Genomic DNA, 23,011 nt, shown 5'->3' with positions numbered 1-23,011 from the left:
GAACATAAGAGTGAATCATATCTACCTCTAGAATGTCACTGGACTGAGGCAGAAAGAAGAGTTTGGGGAAGGATTGTCTTGACGTTTTGGTGTGGATCTCTTGAAGGAACAAGGTCGAGACATCTGAGGTAAGTGTGGGCCATTCGGTGTTAGTTTCTACTATTATTTACCTTTTGTTCTGGGCCGCAGAGCTTGTTGTAGCTACAACAAGGTTGGAGTATCTTGTTGAAGGGCCGAGAGGCCTGGTGTTGGGTCTCCTCTCTAAACCGCAGGCACAAGGAGTACACCGCTGCCTAGACTGAGAGTGTAACCTTTGAATCAATGATCAGAATTCTTTGTGGAGCATCTCAGTGAACTGTTGTATGGCCCAGGAAGGTATTCAGGATATCTTGATCTAGTATTTTGTTGCCTGTTGATTCAAAGAAAGGCCACAACCTTTTGAAAGTTTGATGCTACAAGATGAGCCACAGATCTGACCCTAAGGACTGGCAAAGGGTAGCATCCTTCTTGTCAAGCAAAGCCGCAGTTAAGAAGAGGTGTTCTGATTCAGTTAGAAGGGTCATCAGTTATTCGCCAACAGCCCTAACCCTCTTCAGTATATCAAGATTGCAATCTTGTGTACACCATCGATTTGTTTAAAGGTTGTGTTGTTAGATCAATTGGCTAGTCTGCCTTGACTTTAGATTATTGTTCTCATATCTCGCTCTGTTGGACATTTGATATATTTAATAAGAAGATTGATCAAGGGTTTTCCCTTCTTGGGGTTTTTCCCTGGCTTGAGCCAATCCTGTGTTCTCTTGTCTTGGCTTGTCTTTTGCATTTATTGTCTACGTTCTTTCTTCAGTTACTATCAATGTGATAATGGATTATGTGATTGCTAATGGAACTAAATTGGAATTATAAATGAGCTAACATGAACATTGAAGTGATTGTCCTAAGCAAAGAACAAAATTTAACATTGATTAAGTGGAAAGATCCACCAGAAGAAGAAGCCTCCTGTGAGACAGAAGAATTTCGTCAACAACACCCGTCGTTATGTATGCTTCGAGGACAAAGCATCTTTCTGAGAGGAAGGCACTGTTATGTAAAAATTGCAATATGTAACTGTAGTTTAATTAGGGAAAGGGCACGATCAGAAAATCATGCCCTTCCATGGAAAGGCACCATAGGGCATATATAAGCCAAGGGCCCCTCTATGTAAAATTCATTTAATAATCCAAGTCCAGTCCAAAGACCAAATACAAACATGTTCCAAATGTGAGTAATTCAACCGACAGTTGTAAGTCTAGACTCTAAACAGACTGACAACAGTAGCGGTTCAACAATGAAAACTAATATCCATTCAACAGACTGACAACATTAGCGCTCCAATAATAAACTAATATCCATTCAACAGACTACACAATAGACACGAAATGACAATGCTCGACAGTGAAGAATTCTAACCCAACAACTTGGGAAGTTCGTTCAATCTAAGATCATCATCTTCATCTGATCTGCTGCTTGTGGTCGATTATAGATCCACAGAGAGTGTCGTCTCCACTTCAAATGGCTCCAAGAACGGCGTATCTTTAGTCACTATTTCATCTACAAACTGTGGAACTCAAGTATTGACCCTCCATAAACTTGGATTGCCCAAAATAAAATATTCTGCGTAATAATAGCAGAGTATTGAACTCCTCTTCAGCCTTAGACTTCCTTCAGAAAACCCTCTTGATTTTGTTTAGCATCATTGCAACACTTCAGGGAATCCTGGAACTGCTTCGCTCCTTTTTAATTGTCTCATATCACTCTTTGTACTTCATTCAGGAGCAACATATTCCTCAAAAAATTTGGTCTTATTGCAAATACAATCTTCAGGATGGAATTCGTCTTGGTTGGAATTCGCCTCCTTCAACACTCGGGAATTGCAGATTAATATTTCTCAGAATAATTACACAGGTATCAACCTTAGATACTTCGTTCTTTTTAGAAATAGGATAATATTCTACTTCATGCATGTCCTGATTCCATCTCAAGATGAATTCGCAGGGGTTCCTTCTCACAGAACTTTGACTTTCTACCCATTACTAATTTGTCTCGCCTCAGAAGAAATCCGAGTGTCCCTTTAGCTGCTCCACAAACTTTGTTATTAAGCAAATTGGTTTCCCACTTGCCATAAGAGAGAAAATAAGAAAATAATATTACCAACTAGAGTGGAATCTTTCACCTCTGAAATTGATAGGAGAAAAGGGGTCTTTAAACCCTCAAAGCCTCAGTCTCAAGAAAACAGAGATAAGTGTTCCAATTCAATGATGATCCAAATGGAATCAACCCTCTTGTATTTATAGATTTCCTTGAGGGGATCTTTCTCCTTAATTGATTGAGTGAGGTTCACTCAAAACCCCAACTTTGGGTTTTCTTTGCCCAGCTGCCCCAAACTTGCCCAGCCATTGGGTATTTTGGGATTTTCCCTTTTATCAATGACTATAGCCTATGGGGATCGATAGGCTACTTCATCTCTCGGACAACTAATTTTTCGGAAACACTACAGGATAGAAAGAAATAGTTTTGCACAATTTTCCTTTAAGGAAGTTTGCTTTAAAAGGGCGATCCTGCAAACTATAACAATCTCAGATTTTCAAAGGTTCAGTAGTCAAGAATATGCGTGGAAAGCATGCAAATCTTCGAGGGCGTGAGGTGATGGCTGGTATTTTGACTTAAGTGTCTCAAAGCGTATGATATACAAAGGCGACTGCTTTGTCTGTGGATTGTCTGTGGAAGATAGCTCAAGGACGAAGACACCTGTAAAGCCTGAATTTTTTTGTGGCTTGGCATTTGATGGTTTAACATTGGGTGTTTTTTGGAAAGTATTAAAGTTAACATTGGACTTGTGTAAATCACGTTGGTTAAGTAGTTGCATCTGCAAACACATCTTCAGACACAACAGTGGTATAAACATGGACTGAGCAGTTGTTGGACAAGGAAAGCGTGTAAAGCAGACTTAATTAAATAGGTGGTATAGATGTGGACAGGGCAGTTGCTGGGCAAGGAAAGCATGTAAAGCAGATTGAATTACATCATCAGACTAGAAATTATCATGTGGCTTGTGGGCAGGCTTAGACAACAGGTTGTGGATACAAGGAGAGGCAGGACCCTAGCACCTGATCAGTGGTGTTTTTTTCCTAGTATGACATATATGAAAGTGTTGTTGACATGGTTGACATCGTGTGCAGTTATCATATGCAGCCAGTGAGAGTGTTATCTGAAGTTGTGTCAATGTGATGCAAATGAGTAGATTTGCTGGATATTGCTGAGTTAGCAGACTGCAGGGGCAGAAAGGAAGCAATCTGTAACAAAAGAGAAATTCACCTGTAATTGTATTAGATGCATGGGTTTCAACTCTGTTTAAACTACACATGGTAGATCTTGGAAATCGAGATGTGGGTACCAATTTTGCACAAATGATGGGAGGCAGTTCTGGGAAGCACAAACTGTCTTTGAGTCAGCCATAGCACTGCATGAAAAATTAACAGGTGGGCAAAGATATGTGAGGATAGAAAGAAATAGCTATTTTTTCCTTTAAGGAAGTTTGCTTAAAAATGGCAAGCCTGCAAACTATAACAATCTCAGATTTTCAAGAGTTCAGTAGTAAAGAATATGCGTGGAGAGCATGCAAATCTTTCAGGGCATGAGGCAATGGTTTGTATTTTGACTTATGTGTCTCAAAGCATATGATATACGTGGGCGACTCGTGTGTCTGCGGGAGATAGCTCAAGGACAAAGACACCTGTAAGTGAAAGGCATGCGGGTGTACAGCTGCATTTAACAAGTGGTTAGAAATCTATACTCAGAAAAGCGTTTTTTATTCCTTAAGTAAAAAGCTGCTTTCTGTCATACAGATTATAAAACCATGTCCAGACGTTGAATTCTTGTTCACAACAGGCAATTGCCTGGACAAGAGAAGAGGGAGGATCTGAAGTAAAGGTGCATGGGCTGTAAGAGTTTCACGAAGGGTTTGTTACCATACACAAATGTTGGTGGCCAGTGCAGGTCCCAATGTTAATTTTCTATGGCATCAAAGGTATATGCATCTCAACTTCTAGTGTCTTTCACTTCTGACTAGGTTAAAGATGGTTATTGGTCTACCTACTATTTAGGAAGTGAAAGAGGTGTTGGAAGCATGTTCACCAGAGTTAAAGCATGAGAGGGGTTTTGACAGGAAACATTTGGAGGTGCAAAAACTATGTTAGAGCTCATCCATGCAGAGATGTGCAGTCCAAGTTGTCCAACAGATATTGCATCATTCGTGGAGGCCAAGTATTTTCTGCCTTTTTATTGATGGCATTTAGCAGAAGACGTGGATTAATAATCTTAAGAAATCGACAAATGCATTATGATCCCAGAGAAGTTCAAAGATCAGCTGAGTCCATGAGAGTTGGAGTCGCTCAAAGGAGAAGTTCAACCAAAATCTATTGACACAAAACAAACATTATCATGAGCAACCACTTGCGCAGTTTCGATTAACAAGCGACACTCTCTAGCGCATGCAAAAAAAGCCAGGCCACATGTTCCAAACTTACAGTGTTGTGACCCCATTACACAAGAAAAATGTTTGGCTGCACTAACAATTCATTACGCAACCTAGCATGCTAACTTCACCACAGATACCGAGAAAAAACAATGGAGAACACGTTGGCACAGTCTAACAGCTTAGCAAAGAATGTGCAAAATTCCTGTCTCTTCTTCTTCCCCAAATTCTCTAAAATAATGTATTAAATGGAATGCGAATAGGCAAGAGACAAAACACTCTGTCTTCCCTTGGATGGATAACTTATGCTCATTATATTGTACGGGAGTTGGTTTGGATGAAGTCGGCTTTGGTTGCTTCTATGCTTTATATTGATCATATTTCTTGCCCCGTATTTTTCTCTGTTATTGAAAATTCTGAGTTCACATGTTCTCCAAACATTTGTGCAGACCCCATGTAATGACCATCTCGAATTACGGATAGAACACGATTATTAGCATTCATATGAGGCATGCATATGATAGCTACATATGCATGCATCGAATGTACTGCGCTAGTATACATATTAACTTATTATGAAATTACCCAGTGAAAGATAAATGAATTAATTATGGAAAGTTCTAAGTGAATACCTAACTGACAAAATACTAAATATAATGAGTGAGGTACTTAATGTATGTACCACCACCATATATATATAACTATACAAAATATAAAGGAAAGACATGTATTATATAAAAGAGGATATAATATATTTAATGCAAAAATAAATTGAATAAATACATATTATATAAAATAAAAAAAAGGAATTATAAAATATATTACTATAAACTAAAAGAAGAAATTATAATATACAAACTAAACCAACTAAAAAGAATCCATTATATATATAATGCAATAAAAAGGAGCATAATATAAAGTGACAGAGTTTTAACCATGAATACAAATAAGATCTAGATATTTTATAATAATTAAAAAAATATTGCTGTCAACCATTGACCCAAGTGGCATATGCTGACTCAATCTAAAACTAAAGCTTATCCCTTATCCCTCTTTGGAGGAACCTCGAACATGAGAAATCACTGGGAGACGGGGGGAATTCTATTTAAGAAAGGCAAAAGAGGAAAAATGGGAGGGAAAAGGAAGGAGAACAATTTTAACGGAGAGTACAGACAATAAGGACTGAGCCTTGATCGTACTGAAGTTTTTGGGCACAGGGGATCAGATTGCATCGATTGGGAAGCATTCTGAAACTGAGTACCTAGGTTGTACCCAGTTCGGCAGGGAGGTTTTGGTCGTTTTGGTAATGTAGCGGGAGCAAGAGTCGTAACAGAGCAAATCTTCAGCCATAGAACGCCAGAGCAACTGCCAGAGACACCAGCAGACAGAATTCAAAGTAAGTACTATCAAATGAATAAGTAGATTTTGAATTCTCTGTTAAATCTGAATAACAATTTTGTTAAATTCAGTTAATAGGAAATTAGGGCTTTTCTGAGTAGCAATTCCATTAAATTTTCTGAATTGGATAACTTACATCCCCTCAGACATATCACTTCTTTCATTCCCTCTCATCTGCTGCTGATGGTAGCCAGCCCAAGGCGCTGTCACTACATCAATGAGACCACAAACCTCCTCTCAATCTTCAGTAGGCACACCTGCCCCCATGCCATGCACCTTCTACAAAGTTCCCATTTCCATATCAGCACAGATCTCATTTTAGCTCTGAGCACAGGTCAGTTGCTCAGCACCCACATTCTGGAGATTAGTCTGTCATCACCAATTTCTCTTCAGCAGCCTCAAATATTAGGAGAGACTTAGTTGATCATTCCAGACCCCCTCCCAGGGTTTCACAGTCAGGACGTTGCCTTGCTGTTCCCTCCACTGAGGGCACAACCAACAAGTGTATTGGCTACTTGACAGTACACCATGGACATCTTTTATCTTCTTCAACCTTTACTTCCACTGCTATTTCCAGTGTGGTTGCTGGGGCAGCTTACCTCTTTCATTTTTCACCCACTTATAATGATGTGTAGTCGTTTATCATGTTGATTCTCGGGTTATGTTTTTGGCTACTTTTCCAACTCAGTAGTTTACCTTTTGGCTTCTGCGAGTTGCTTTGGCACTCCCACTCCCTCACTACTGAATTGTACCATTTCAGTCCCATTGACCTATATTTTTTGGTACTTTGTGGATATTAATAAAATTACCGATCTTACCTTACTTATCTAATATACTCCATTATTACAATTACCTTAAACAGAAGTTTGGATAGTTTAGAGAAGGAGAATAAAAAAAAACCAAGCCCAGAAAAAATAGAGTAAACTTTTTTATCTGCCTTTAAGAAAAGAATAATAAATTAATAGAAGGCAACAAAAAAAGAATTGCATTACCTGCAAACATGTTTCTTTTATACCATTGCGGCCCTCCAAAATGCCTGCCTCTTTTATAGGCTCCTGCAAATTTTGACGAACATATGACTTCTTGTTGAGTTTTCCTCCAATTCGTTATAAAGATTCTCACCACTATTTTAGGCCATTAAAAAAAATAAGCCTCCAACATATGCTTCTTACCAAATTTCTAACTGGAGGAAGACGAACAACAAGGTCAACATCACTTGTAGGAAGGGCTAATCCAGTAGCAATGGAACCAAATATTTTTGTCCTAGATCTTGGCCAGAGGACTTGCAGAGCTCGAGAAACCTTCCCCACAGCAGCATTAATGAATGGTTTCCTCATTAAATTTTCAGTAGCAACCTGGAGATGTGCAAACAATAATCGTAAAAGCTTAAAATAATCTCTCAGAAGATAATGATCTCAAGCAAAGTATTCTAGAACATAATAAGAATAAATTTATTCCAGTTCATTTGTAACAAACAGAGTTTGTATACTCACGTCAAATAGTCCAAGATATTTGGAATACAGTATAAGAATCCATTTTAGAAATAAGAATATATTATATAAAAGTATAAATGAAGATATTTGGAATACAGTATAAGAATCCATTTTAGAAATAAGAATATATTATATAAAAGTATAAATGAAGAATATATATGGCTGGTTACAAATGACGGCCCTGCTTATATACTAGACAAAGTGCCCCTTCACAAATAGTCATATCCTTTGGGACATGTCTATTTAATAATTAATTATTATCTAATTAATCATTATTATTATTTATATTATTATATTCATAAAATTGCATTCCTCTTCAGAAAAGCTTTGTCCTCAAAGCTTATCGCTGACAAGGCGTGTCATCTGCTTCTTTGTCTTGTAATCTATTCGCATCTTTCATAATTCTTCGATGATACAAGATGATAGGATCCTCTAAGTGATAAACAAAATTGTCGAACTAATCAGAAATCTGACCATCCTAAATCAATCTTCCGTGAAATCGTGCGGTTACTGGATAATTCAAATGAATTTTTATCATAAGATTGAATTGCGCTGACATCAATAGTCTTTGGAACATAAGTCTATTGTTTTGTTTCTATATGATGTTGATACGTTAACTAATTAACGTCTCTGCTTTTATAATGAGGATGTCGATAAGGATTTCTTGTGACCCGATTTTCCCTCATCATGTTTTTGGCAATTTCCTTATTTTCTTCCGGTACTAATGTTGTTGAGTTGGTTATAGAATCTTCACTTGGAATTTTCATTCTCTGAACTACAACGTCTGAGTATGTTTGGCTTCAATCGGGTTTGGATTTGTTTTGAACTATGAATTTAATGGGATATTTGTATTTGTTCCCTTTTTTTCAACTTGAATTTCCACATTTGAAGATTTCGACGCTTCCTTCTTGATAAACTATTGTACCTTGTTTTCCAATGACTTCTTGTCCTTCTTAAGCTTCTTAATTTGTGTCAGTAACTTTTCACTGTGGTCCTTGAGGTGAGAAACTTCTCTGTTTTTGTTCGCGATATCTTGTCAACTTCCTTTTGCATTTTACATTTGACTTTCTTGAAGGATTACTCTTGAGATATCTTTTATGTCTTCTAGTGTCACTGAATTTGCTATTACATTCTATAGCGTTATTTTTTTTCTTCTTGTAGGAAATGTCAAAAACTTTTTCTTTGTGTTTGAAATGAACGACCCCGGTGATTCCATTCAGGGTGAACCAAAAATTATGTCACCTCGATCTCCCCATAGAGATTGAACAAAGAATTGCGATATAAATGTATAGTCCCCAATATTTAATTGTGAATCAGTTTGTCATATTGTTTTGTGTTCCATAGGTCTAATTTTTTATTATATTTCACTCACGAATCACCAATTGGCTAGCGAGTTTAGAGTTAATATAATTTTTATCTTCAGCGAGAGAGATAGAAATAGTGGCATCTTTTTTGAAGGAAATGTAACTAGGTTCGGTCTTCATAAATGTACTTTTGATATTTGTACTTATTCAGGAAAAGAAATATTATTTTTATAATATATGTCAATGAGTTTCTTGCTCATTGAAATAGGTCTAGCACTATTTAAAGTGCTATAGGTGTGTCAAATAGTCAAAAGAATAGGTTGAAGACCTTAAGGGCATGTTATACCTTGTATGTATATGTATTATGGTCAAGAGAATGCCTCCAAGCAAAGTCACAAGCATCCTCCAAGCTATGACATCCTAAAAAGAAGAAATCCAAAGCATAAGAGCAGTCCTCAAGTCGGCCTACAAACAAGGTGACTAGTCGGCCTAAATGGAGGGACAGACCTCTATGTATAGAGGTTGTCCACTCCTCCATAACGCATTCAAGTACTCTCTGAAATCTGCGAAGGTGAAAGGCAAGAAAGAGCGAAGGAAAAGGCTCTCCATGGGCAGCAAGGAAGAAGGGTATACCACCGAAGTTAAGAGGTATGTTTTAGGGCTGCTGCAACCACACGTGCGAAGAAGGAGAGGGTCTCTCTGCTGTCATAGCAACCCTCTATCACAGTCATACAAACTCCATTGTTTGGGTTAAGATCATAGGCCTAAAGAGCCTCCCACTCAAGCGAGAAAGCAAGGAAGGATAGCGAAGTAAATAGGGCTGATCTGAAGCTTATTACAGTCACACGTGCGAGTGAAGGAGGGCTAACTGCGGTCATCACAGCAGCACTATCACAGCCACATATATCTCACTGTTTAGGGTTCAAACTAGGCCTACAAGGCCTATCTCTCAAGCGTAGAAGAAGGGTATGCAAGTGAAGAAAGGAAGACAAGTCTAACATAGTTTTGTGAGGAGAATCACTCACAAGTGTGGAGAATTAGGGCTGCATTGTTGCTGCCCTAAGTCTGCAACAGTTGCCAGAAGAAGTGCCGAAGGGAGGAAGACGAAGTGCTGCAAGAGGAAGTGATCTTGAAAGGACTTGACTTGTGCTTGGAGGATATTCTCGTCAGGGGTATAGGGTTTGACATTGATCAATAGAAGCTTCAATAAGAGAAATTCACTAAAGGATTTTCCTCTCAAGAGAAGAGAGGTTTTGGCCCTGGCAGAGAGCCAACATCTTGTGTTCTTGTTTTTATGTTTTGGTAGCAGTTTGATGAAGTACACACATATGCATTAATAAGAAGAAGAAGAAGATTAAGCTAACAAGAAAAGTAAAAAGACTCCACAAATTGTTATCAAGTAATGAAGAATCACACTACACCACTTTGCCCTAGATTCTTCAACAATATTTTCCTACAAGAGTCCCTTTATTTCTAAATAGCAATAAAGCATAGTTATATGAAGTTTCCAAAAATCTTCCTTTCTCTCCCATTATAGACTCCATTATTTTCTCTTCAATGATTGGCTCCATCTTGTGTTCGTCGATAAAAACAATACTTTCATGTTTATATATTCTTCGTGTGAGTGACTCACTTATTCAAATTATAATAAAGTCTCTTTTTAATATAACTATTTTATAAAAATGTTTAATTACCTTTTTTTCCTTCAATACTTATTGAAACTTTAGTTCTTCAACCTATAAAAAAATTTAAAATATTCAAAACAACAACAACAACAAAAACCTCTTTTACGCAAACTTGGTAATATAATAATATATTTCCCTAGGTAATCCTTATATTATATATAATATTAAGTATCCCTTTTTTACAATAACTTAATATTAAATTTCCCTTTAATAAACTTGCTTTTGAATACCTTTTCCACCATGTATATATAAAACTAACCTCTATGTCCTCCACACTTCATAACACTTTTAAAATTTCAAAAAGAACACTCTTTTATATAATATTTACATAGCCCTCTTATGTATAGTCGTGACGTTCTGTATGGGTTTCATTTTCCTCACAGTAATTATGGGGTTGATCATATAATCTTTGACCAATCGTCCTGTGATAATTATTTTTTATTTTCCTAGCTCCTACAAATAGAAAATGTGGGCATGCTTGATTTTCGTCAAGCAACAACTACAGACGACATGTATCTCATTTGTAAGAAAAAGTATTGTACAAAATTGTGTGGGTGGAGGTCAAAGTCATTGATGGCAGCTTGCAATTGTGGCTATTGTCAGTAAGTCGATGATGGCTTGCAGCTGCGGCTACTATTGCTGAGGCTATAGCAGCTTGCAAATGCAACCCCTTTTTTTAATTTTATTTTTAATTTTATTTTTTTTATAATCTCTTTTTTTATTTTTGTGTTTTTTTCTGACCTTTTTTGCTTTTTTAATTATTGTTTTATTTCTTTTTATTTTTATTTCTATAATTTTATTTATTTTTATTTCATCTATATATATATATATATATATATATATATATATATATATATATAGTTTTTTCTCTTTTTTTTCCTCTCTTTTTTTTTTCAATTTTTGAAATAATGGCCAACGGCTTGACAACAAAATGGAGAGACTCCAAAAATTGGTGTGATTAAAAGCCTCAATCACAACGGCAACAAACTTGACGAAGATTGATGGCTAAAGGTCGGATCAGACTAGCTCTGTGCAACAATTGAGCAATCGGAGAGTCGATTAGCTCTGATACCACTGTAACGAACAGAGTTTGTATACTCACATCAAATAGTCCAAGATATTTGGAATACAGTAAAAGAATCCATTTTAGGAATAGGAATATATTATATAAATGTATGAATGAAGAATATCTATGGTTAGTTACAAATGAGGGCCCTACTTATATACTAGGCAAGGTGCCCCTTCACAAATAGTCATGTCCTTTGGGACATGTCTCTTCAATAATTAATTATTATTTAATTAATCATTACTATGATTATTATTATTTATAATATTTATATTATTATATTCATTACACCATTCCAAAATTAACAAACCAATATCTTCCATAAGGATGGAATTCCATGAATGTAATGAACATGTATGTTGTATCAGGCATAAGGTTGTTTTATTATTTAAGGTTGATAATAAGCCAACTAAACTTGCAACCAATTACTCACAATACTTCAATTCCTTCATAAACTCGTGACACACACCAAAACAGGTACATGTATTGACTCAATCCTAATACACACCACCAATTCATAGAATAGAGGTAACATGCCCATGCAACCACAATTCAACCTATACAAGGAAGCTAAGTAGTTTCAAAAGAAAACATTGAGAGCCAAAAAATAGTTCCCTTTCTACAAATATGGTAGAAACAAGTTGTTTATAATAAATTGGAGCAGTGATTGTGATAACACATGACCATAGCTCTAGCTATACGCCAAATAAGTCTCACTGGATTCCTTACAACTATCATTAAATCCATTTCATTAATGATTATAGAGATTGATTCAACTTTGCATGGCTTATATTGAACAAAAGCAATGGTTGAGTAACTAGTAACTACTAACTACACACTAGGAGTTGGGGCATTTTAAACTCAACCATGTTTTAGTATTTAGGATATTTATATAAGCCTCTAGAAATTATCCATGCAATGTTTCAACAATATCATCTTCCATAAGTTGTTGATGATAGTTCAGACAGGTGTTTTTGCATGAGCTAGGTATCAAGCATGCAAAAGATGTCCAAAAGCCTCTTTCGGTATTTGTTTACTTTATTATGGAAGTGATATTACCATTCTTTAATAATTATAACTTAGGAAAAGCACATTGATGAGTCAATTAATTAATGTTGGCAATTGGGCTAAGGTTTATGAAAAGTAAATTAATTTACTTTAGTGAGTTAGATCTAGTCTCTACCATATACCTCAATTGAGGCTTAGTATCTAATCCTAGTCATCCATCACTTAGGATATCTAGGGATTGAGATCTAGCGCAATGAGAAATCATAGAAGAAGCCTAAAGAAGACGTGAAAGATGCATCAATTTCATTAAGAGCTTGAATTGCTCAAGAGGAGTGAGAGACTCAAGACTGAAGAGAAAGAAAAGTGTGCAGCAATGAGATTTCGGTGAGAAGAATTTGAAGGCGGCCAAGATCCTAGAGAGATGAGGTCAAGAGTTGTCACAAGGCCAAGACTTCCGACTAGAAGCTTGCGCAAGAGGGCCATACAGCCTAGGTGAAGGGCGAGTTTCTTCCAATGTGGAGGGGGTCATACAGGGCTAGGAGAAAAGAGGCCTATTTACATATTGGAGAAGTCGGGTTTCCAGGGGCCAAAATTTTCAGAGGAGCGTAATTTCCAATGGGCTCAAAATTCCATGCTCTATTTTGTTGTATTTTCTATGTATTCTCTTAGGGTTATTTTCCCTGCTAAGGGAGCCATTGATTTCAAGTAATAAAAGTGAAAGACAATTTGGAGGGAGAAAATTTTGTCAAGTTTATGACTGAGTTTATATTCAAGTTTCCATCGCAAATTATTTATCTTCAAATACCATAATTCAACAGTTTTTCTATTAAAAAAAAATATTGGGTGAAGATATTTCTCGGTATAAAATAAATTGCTAGGATTTTAAATCAAATATGGTATTGGAAAATTAACATGGTTAAAGTGAAATAAACTCTACAGTGAAGGAAGATCGATTTTGTCACCAAGGTTTTAGCAAAATAATTATTTCCTAGTAGTAATATTTCTTTGGGTTGAGTATTTGATTTGGAGGATGGAAGGATGGATGCAAACAGATTGAGATTTGAAGCACAATTAGAGGATGCATCCAGCCATAGTCCTTGGAAGGAGAGGATAGCATTGGTGTTGATGGAGAATGGAATCTGGGAGTTTACAGATTAGCAACTCACGCCTCCTATCGATCCTACCTTACTGGCCATCCATAACCAAATGAATGTGAAATCCAAAAGGATTATTCTGGATGGAGTGAATGATCATGTGATCCCTCATGTTTTTAAAAGAACACTGCTCTAACAAAATTATATCAAATTGACAAACAGAACAAGAAGATTGTTCGAAAGGAGAAAATTAGGGACACCAAGACGTCTAGATCAGATAACATAGCATCATATCTCAGCAGCATATCACAAGTTCATGATGAGTTGGTTGCATATGGGGAGGTATTGTCAGATAAAGAATTGGTGAGGGCAACCCTGAAAGGCTTCAGTAAGCCATGGACTCCTTTCGTCAAAAAGGTATTGTGGCAGGTGATAACCTACATGATTAGGAGTGATAGTGGGATGATTGTTAATTTTCCTGCAAACCCAACACCCAACACTTAATTCGTAGTAGGGTTGACGGATCTATTGACTAAATAAATAGATAGGTTCATTAACATAATAAAATTCAACGAAAGAAAATACATTGATCTCAATCACAATGACACACAGATTCTGTCTAGTGAAATCAATTCATCATTAACAATGATTCAGAACATACTTGAGCTTCCATCCTAAGATAATGGCCCAACTGAGGAAATTACAAAATATAAAATAAACGTAAATCTCATCGAGCAGATCTGCCATAGATTAGCGCTCGATCTTCTCTGCAAATCTAGATCTTCAAACTCTTTACACTCCTTTAGACCCAGCACACTTGCTCACTGAGATGCCTCTCTCAATCTTGTGTTATTGTAATGTGTCTTCTCGCTCTCCTTAGCCTTGCTTTTATAACTTCACATTGATCTCAATCCCTAACCCTAATCTCCAAAGTGATTCACAGCCGAAATTAGATCTCACCTCACAAAGTCACTAAAGTAATTTAGTTTACTTTTCCTAAGTTTACTTTAGCTCAATACGCCAACATAAAACTTGTGTGCTTTTCCTAAGTCTAACTTAGGCGAAGTTACAAAACAACTTGCTCACACTTGAGCAAGCATGCTAAGGAGATTGTGAGTGACTTTTGCACGCATGCACACTTAGGCTTGTGCAAAAATATTTGCCCGAACTACAAACATTAACACTCCCTCTTAGCAAAGGAGGTACTTCTGCCACTTGAGACCGACTTCAATCCTGGACCTAAATGTTGGAGAATCTAGTAAGGAAACTATTAATTCAATTCTCCTTTTTCTTAATAATTGCTTGTGAACTTTAGTTAACTTATTATTCTTCTTTGTTAAATTCTTTCATCAAACAATTATCAAGAGCATAAACAATATATACAATGGACACAAGAAGATAAGTTTTACTTAAGAGGAGAAAGACTTTAATTCTGCCTCTCAAACTAAAACTTGACCATCACTATCCCTTCATCCTTCAAGACTATAATTTCCATACTAAATGAAATACATACTAGTCATGTCATAATGCTTCTTCCAAGAACCTTCTTAAATGATGGTTCTTATTGGAGGATTCTGCGGATCCTACTTGCAAAATGACTACCTCTAACAATATGTTAGAAAATGATTGGATGAACTATGATGTGTAAGATGGTTCAAGTCTTCTCATTTTATTAGCTAGATGACTTCTTCCAAAGCAATTTGATCACGCAGACTTTAATTTCTTCTATAATGCCATGCTTCCTTTCATGATGCTACAAAAATCAAAACTCTTCTAGAGAATGCAATGGTGCATGTTACTCTAACTTCTACTTTCTAAAAAAAGAAAGACAAACTGTACATAAACCTGATAGAGATGGAGCTCTTTCAATAGTAAAGATCCTTGGCCTCTTCTCCTTTCGACTTCTTCTCAAGTTATTGCTTTTCTTCTACTATGTGACCTCCACTTCTTTCCTTTCTTTTTTTGCTCCTTCATACTTTGAGAGTTATTTGGACAATCCCTCTTAAAATGTCCATATCCATTACAACTAAAGCATTGCACCTTGGACATATCTAGTTTTCCTTTGGATTTTCCAAACTTCCCTTTCTTCTTATTCTTGGATTTTACAACAAAGGCTTGAGACTTCCCATTTGATTCAATGTCATCCTTTGCCTTTATCCTTGTTTCTTCCAAAGATGCATTGAACCCATAATTCATCAAAAGGAGTGGTATCCTTTCTTGACTAGACACTAGATGCAAAACTGCTCCACTCAGCGGCAAGGCATTTAGTACAGAAGTGGTCATCTCTAAATCGAAGATCACTTCTCAAGTCCTTGCCACTGGTCCCTTAATTGTGAAATCTTCATGAGTTATGTCACCATATCTTCATCCCTTGACATCCTTGTTTTATATAGTTGATTTCTCAAGGATATTTTCTGACCTGATGTACTTATTATAGAGTACATTTTTACATAGGGAACAAGGTGATCTTTTATGGATTCAATAAGAATCATGTGGCACCTCTCCCTTCTTATATTTTGCTAATTCTTGAGTCTTCTCTTTGTCTGGTTGAGTAATTTCACCAAGAGCATATTCCATGACTTCATTTTCAGTAAGCACCAAATCAATCCTCCTCTTCAAAGCTATAAAGTTGGTTGATCCAACGAGCTTGTTGATTTCCTTACAAAATGTAGCCATTTGATCTATGGATTGAGACATGAAAGACAATATGGTATTTGTCAACCAAGTGTTCTTATTGATGATGCCTTCAAGAATCTTCAGAAGACTTCAAAGATACCTTAGCGTGATGACTTCTAGGATGTCTTCAACAATCTTCAAGCTACTCCAAATAGTGGATGATGACACCAGGATTCCTTGATGCTCCCTTGTCTTCCTTAAATTTGTAAGATGCTTCCTACAAAGTTGTCTTCAACGAGCCTTCAAATTGATATCCTTCCAAGAGAGAGATCAATGTTCCTTTCTCAAGATGAAGCAACCTCCCTTTAAAGAAAGACAATATCCTTCATTCCTTTAACAAGAGTTTGATCCCTCTTATGATGACGAGGCCTTTAATTTGAGCTAGATGTAGTAGTCTTAGAGCAATAGGTCTTCTTCCCTTCCTTGTGTCCTTGTTGCAAATGGTTCCCTTTGACAAGCACCCTTCTTTATGTCAACAAGATGATCTTCAAATTGCCTTTTCTTCACTTTAGCTCTGATACCATGTTGGAGAATCCAGTAGGGCGGCTATTAATTCAATTCTCCTTATTCTTAATAATTGCTTGTGAACTTTAGTTAGCTTCTTATTTTTCTTTGTTAAATTCTTTCATCAAACAATTATCAAGAGCATAAATAATATAGACAATGGACACAAGAAGTAGGCTCCAAGCTAGGGCAAAACCCTTCCAAGGAGAAAACCCAGAAGGAATCTCTTCTCTTCTTATATAATCTAACCAAATGAGAAAACCAAGTCCCCAAGACCAAAGCCAAGACCTCCTCCAAGCACTAAGTCATCCCTCCAAGAATCCCTTCCAAATAGGTCAAAGATCAACCAAGTGAACAAGGATCATTCCTCCTTCAATCTACATCAAATTTCAGTTTCAGCCTCTAGCACAGATCTGCAACCTTGACCTTCAACTCTCAGCCCTGTAATAGTTGCAGAAACCCTAATTATTTCGCATGTGTGAGAGTATAAGGCTCAAAATCATATCTTTCTTCCTTTTCTTGATTTCTTCTTGCTTTCTTATTGCTCCTTGCTTCACATTGAACTTGTCTCTTGTGCAGATCAAATGTGTGTCAAATGAGGTCGAAACTACTTCTATATATGCCTTTCATGAGGTCGAATAGCCTCTTCTAGGTCGACTTGTTACTAAAGGTATTTTTGACATTCTAGACACAAAAACATATTATTTTTCATGCTACAACTTGCCCAATAGGATCTTATACAAATGACATCGACTCTCTTGACTCATGACAATTATTTTTAAGACATAACAAACCCTAGAAGCATGAAAAACATGCTTAACCTAGTTGACCAATCAAAAGAAGCATGAAACCCATGCTTGAAAATAATACTTTTTCTTTCTTCTTTTGTTTGTTACATAAGATATACATAATGACATGAGTACAATGACAATTATGAAGACTAAAACTAGTTACATTTTCCAATACAAGATCCACGACTACTCCCGCAAAATAGGAAAACTTCCCTGCCATCATCTTTGAAGACCCACTCCCTATGAACTTGTTCCTAGAAGCCTCCTGCTCCTGAACATCTTTTAAGGTCATCTTGTACAAAGAGACCTTCATAACAAATTGGGAGGAATCTATTGACTGCTCCTCTCGTCTTGAACCCGAAGACTGACTCCCATTGAGTTGCTCAACCTTTGGAGTTTCTTGCTCCCTATTCTCTGTCGTGATTTTGTTTCATGTCATTGCTCAAATAGGTTATCACTTTACCCTATACAAGTTGTTCACTCTAACTCCAACGACGTGGCCACCATCTGAACTAGATCCATTGGGTATGATCCTATGTTGCAAGAAATGATAGGCTAGAGGTCGTTTTTGGGTAGAAACAGTAAGGAAACGCTAAACGTGTTTGCCACAACCTAGAAATGTGTTTCAGGTCGTACTTCCACGTTTCACGTGGGGGAAACGCGGCCCAGTACAACCTGAAACGTGGTTCCAATTCGTACGGCCACATTAAAGTGGCTTTTTTGGCGAATAAAATATCTTTTGGATGCTTCTAGATGGCTCTCGCAAGTTCTAAAAATACTCTCGCCTCATCCCCTCATCACACAAATCGAGCAAGTCGTTTCACTTGGAGACGGACGATTTTAGCAAAGGAGAAAAGAGGAAGAGAGCAGTGGTTTCAGCGAGGGCGTTTTCAACAGTGAGAAAAGGAGATTTTAGCGGCAAGAGAAAAAGATTTCACAAGCCGATTTGGAGTGGGGAGTTTCTAGCTACGGAATTCTTTGTTTTTGGCTCAACTACAGCCATACTTCTCTTGTCTTTTGTGGCATATTGGGGTAGCTTCAGCTACAAAAAAATAACTTGGGTAAGAAGCATTCATTTTCTTAGTTTCTCCCACTATTTCTTCTATTTTTCGAGGGTTTAGGCTTCCAAAAATGTGAAAAACGTTTTTTATTTACAGATTTGCTTTTTTATTTTATTTTTTTGCAGCAATGTCTTCCAGCCAAGGTGCAAGTTCAACCACCAAGTCCAATCCGAGGGCTAAATATTATCCTCTTTGGAGGCATGTTCAAAAGCTTCAAAAATGTGGAGGTGGTGGCTCATGGGAATGGCGATGTAATCTTTGCAGTAATTCGTACAAGGGCTCCTACCCAAGAGTGAAGCCACATCTTTTGCATGGAGGGGGACAAGGGATTGCAAGTTGCACAAAAACATCTGACGCATTGGTGAGGAGGGCATATCAAAGAGAGCAAGATGAGGTGGATGGAATTAAAAGAAGGCATGAAGAGCTTACTCAAGCTACTCCTCGAGCTCCATCAAACATTGAGTCAAGGATTGTCGTTGAAGCAAAGAAGAGGAGAGCCACTCAACAACAAGAACAACCACCATCCAAAAATACCAGAGGAGCATCCACTTCAATTCAAGATAGCAAAATTGCTAAATTGGTGAATGTGCAAACGAGAGAAGAAGTTGATTCCAGAGTGGGTAGGTGCATCTATGCACGTGGTGTCCCATTCAATGGTGTTCGCTCTCCTTACTGTCAAGATATGATAAGGGCAGTTAACAAAATTCCCATAGGGTACAAGGGGCCCAACTATGAGAAAGTTCGAACTCAGCTTCTCAAAAATGAGAAGGAGCTTGGGGAGGATATCTTATCACCAATTCGTTCTTCCTGGGGTAGCTCTGGGGTTACCATAGTCTCAGATGGATGGACAGATACAAGGCGCAAGCCATTGATAAATATCATTGCCACATCACCAAAAGGAGCAACGTTTTTGAAGGCGGAAGACTGCTTAGGAGAGGTTGAAAAAATTGGACCTAACAAGGTGGTGCAAGTTATCACGGATAATGCACCAGATTACAAAGTTTCAGGTTTAATTATTGAGCGGAGGTATGACCACATCTTTTGGACACCCTACATTGTCCATAATCTAAATCTGATCTTAGAGAAGATCAACAATAAGGTTCCATGGATAAAGGAAATCACAGGGGAAGCAAGGGAGATTGTTAAATTCATCACCAACCACCACCAATCTCAAGCAATATTTTGAAAGTACTCCAAATTGGAGTTGTTAGAAGTTGTTGAGACAAGATATGCCTCAAACTTCCTGATGTTGTGCCGCCTTGTTGAGGTTAAGCAACCATTAGTTTCTATGGTGGTGAGTCAACTCTAGGCTGAGTGGAGATAGGTAGATTCAAAGCGGGGATATATGGTGCGTAGATTGTGCCTTGATGAGGAGTGGTGGAGCAAGATAGATTTCTTGCTAAAGTTCACAACCCTTGCATTTGAGCTTCTTTGAAATGTTGACACTGACCAACCTTTCTTAGGAGAGGTATATGATGGCATGGATACAACGGTTGAGAAAACTATGGAAATCATTTCACAAGAGTTTCCACAGCTTTTATTTGTTGATGACCATTTTGTTGATTTAGTCAAGAAAATCATTGTTGATAGGTGGAACAATTTCAACACTGCATTGCACAATTTAGCACATGGCTTGAACCCCAAATTTTATGATGAGGTGCTTATTGCTCAAAGCAATGGGAAGAGGAAGGCACCCCTTAAGGATAGAGAGGTGGTTAATGGGGTGAAAAAAAACCTTATGAGAATGTTTCCAACTCATCTACACAGGTAGGTGAAGGAAGAATTTGCCAGTTTTGTTGCAGGATTAGACAATTATTCAGATATATCAGCTTTGGAGGAGAGAAGCACCATGAATCCAGTTAGGTGGTGGATTTGTCATGGAGAAAATGGTGTACATTTGCAAAATCTTGATATTCGTGTTCTTTCACAAGTGGCAAGCTCTTCATCAACAGAAAGGAATTGGAGCACCTATTGTTTTATTCATTCTGTGAAGTGCAACAGGTTGGGCTCACAGAAGGCAGAGGATCTTGTTTATGTGCACTCCAACCTTCGCCTTGCATCTCGTAGGGGTCCAGAATATAGCAGTGGTCCTTCTAAAGAATGGGATGTGGATCCAGAAAGTCCTGATTTGGAGCTCTCTCTTGTTGCCTTGAATATTGACAACTAGAAGCCTAGAAATGGAATTCGCCAATCATCTTCTTCAGCTCCACCATCCACTGTTGAGCATGCTTCTGCTTCTATTTTTTATGAGGATTAGTCTTTAGTCTTTATAGTACTTGCAGCCTCATAATATTTATTGTACTGGTAGCCTCATATATATAATAAAGGCTAATTTTGAAATTTGGATATATAATTAAGGTTGATTTTGGATATTTTGATATTGTTATTTTCATTATGTAATGTAAATGTAGAGACTTATAGTTTATACATTGACATTGGACAATTTAATTATGTAATAGATTATAATGTATCATGTATGCTTTATGATTGCACATAACATTTCTTAAATGCCCTATATTATATATATATATATATATATATATATATATAGATTGCGTTTCCCCATTTCCAAAATTTGGGGGGGTCATGTTTCATACCCGTACCCATTTCGGAAACTCATACATGTTTCCCTGTATCATGCAACTTAGCTATGATCAATACATGTCCACCTGCGTTCCAACACCCATAGCACCATGGCTTTTCTCCAAACCCTTTATTTTATTTCCATATCCCTTGTGTTAAATACTCCTAGCATCGTTTTTGGTTTATAGATCTACCAAGATCTTCCTTGTGAGTCTATCTTGACCCTTTGAGACACCCATTGAAATAATTTGTTGCCAATCCCCTGAGTGGTACGGTCTCCCTCTCTCCCTCTGAGGGTTGACCTCTGTCAATCCTGTTGGCAAGCTTGATACTATCCTTTGTACCATGCTCTGTCAGTCAAACCCTACTGGCACTTCTACTCATAGCCTATTGTGACAGATTCTCTACTCGGCAACTCCTTTTTGCCCACTACATCCCATAATTTTTTTTATCATGCCCAATGTGGCATTATGGACGTGGCACATTCCTCTACAACCTAGTTACTACACCATAAAACTTTGGTTGTCATTTGAGCTCCTTTATGGTTGTATTAGCTCTAGCTTCCTGATCTTCTCAGCCTAGCCTAGTTGGATTCTACCAACGCCGACCCTATCATACCTCTGCAAAGCTGCCACTTGCCAGAGCTTTGGCCTACTTTTGCTACTCCCAGGTTGCTCAAATCTATGTTAGACCTCCTGACCAATTTTTCTATCACTTGGGTACCTGTGGCTATCTCTTTGCCAACGATGGCTACCCTTAGTCACCCTCATGGCTCAGACCTCGTCCAAACCTACAATTGGCTAGCTCAACCTGTCTCCCTAATCAACACACTTTCTACCAACACTCCTACCTGCAATCACCTCCCAACTCTCGATAGCTAGCGATCTACCTTCAAGACTACACCTTTGGCTACTAAAATTTCTTTGTTGTCAGTTTATGAGCCTGTTGCTAGACGCTCGTCTACACATCGACTATACCTGCAAGCTTCTACTCCAATATTGACGTTGCCACCACCATTAAGATCTTTTGCATTGCTGCTCAATGTCCCATGGTCTACTCTCGTTGCCCCTCTATCACAGTCGCAACAGGTTTGTCGCAGCCTCCTATGCTTCGTTCTACATGACTTGTTCCTCCACCTACCCTCTCTCGCTCTTTGCCAATCATCCTCGGCAACCAATCCTCTACAAGTTGGGTACTTGCTACCCCGAGCTGTCACTGTCATCCACAATCCTCTGCGGCCTCTCTCCAACTGGTGTCTATGTTCACACCCTGCACACAAACCACTCAAGCAGACGAATGATCTTTTTTGTCACCAAACTAGTGGGATGTCGAACAAATGCAGCCTATCGTCTTCTCTATTTGTAGCAAGTCCTCCGTTGACCAATGGTTGGTCATTGCTTTCTTTGGGCACAAGCTTCAGTTCAATTGTCAACCCTGCTTCCAAATGCACGTCCCTACTGACCCAAACTTTATCGATTAGGTTGATTGCTCCTTTGTTGCCTGACAGTCTTTACCTCCACTCACTTGTCGTGGACAACAACCTCTGCACACAGTCAGCTTGTCTGCGTGCCGCTATGGCCTATATGTCCTCCTACGTGAGCCCTATCGTGCAATCTGTTGTGTTTGACTTCTCTTCCCTCAACCATGTCGGCCTTCTCCGCAAGCTACTAGCCTGGCAGTCAATGATTGTTGTGGTGGTTGGGTGGGCTATCAAGCTTGTCAGCCACCTTATCCCCAATCACCTTTTTTCCTTTATTTTAACCTTAAAAAAATAAAAATAAAAACATAAACATTTTGCGTGAGCCACCATATGATTCGTACAGCCAATTTCGGCCTCA

The 23,011-nt window shown here is 37.8% G+C and overlaps 1 protein-coding gene across 3 annotated transcripts in view; it reads right to left on the bottom strand.

Annotated features, from left to right (window-relative positions):
• The window catches only part of MEE44 (Nucleotidyltransferase family protein), a 265,903-nt gene that overhangs the window by 176,562 nt on the left and 66,330 nt on the right, over positions 1-23,011 (bottom strand). For 2 of the 3 annotated variants that reach the window (XM_089395862.1, XM_089395861.1), the window contains exons 6-7: positions 7,081-7,263; positions 6,901-6,963 (exon numbers count right to left, since the gene is read on the bottom strand). The exons of the other annotated variant lie outside the window; for it this stretch is intronic. In XM_089395862.1, the coding sequence (XP_089251988.1) occupies positions 6,901-6,963; positions 7,081-7,263 (246 nt within the window). The remainder of the gene's footprint in view (positions 1-6,900; positions 6,964-7,080; positions 7,264-23,011) is intronic. 3 annotated transcript variants of the gene reach the window in all.

The sequence above is a fragment of the Pinus tabuliformis genome, chromosome 1_2 (genome assembly GCF_031772625.1).
Source record: "Pinus tabuliformis cultivar Carrire ecotype Pingquan chromosome 1_2, CPIR1, whole genome shotgun sequence".
NCBI classification, from domain to species: Eukaryota; Viridiplantae; Streptophyta; class Pinopsida; order Pinales; family Pinaceae; genus Pinus; species Pinus tabuliformis.
Note: the sequence above shows the minus strand (reverse complement) of the source record. Positions and strands in the feature narration are given on the sequence as shown.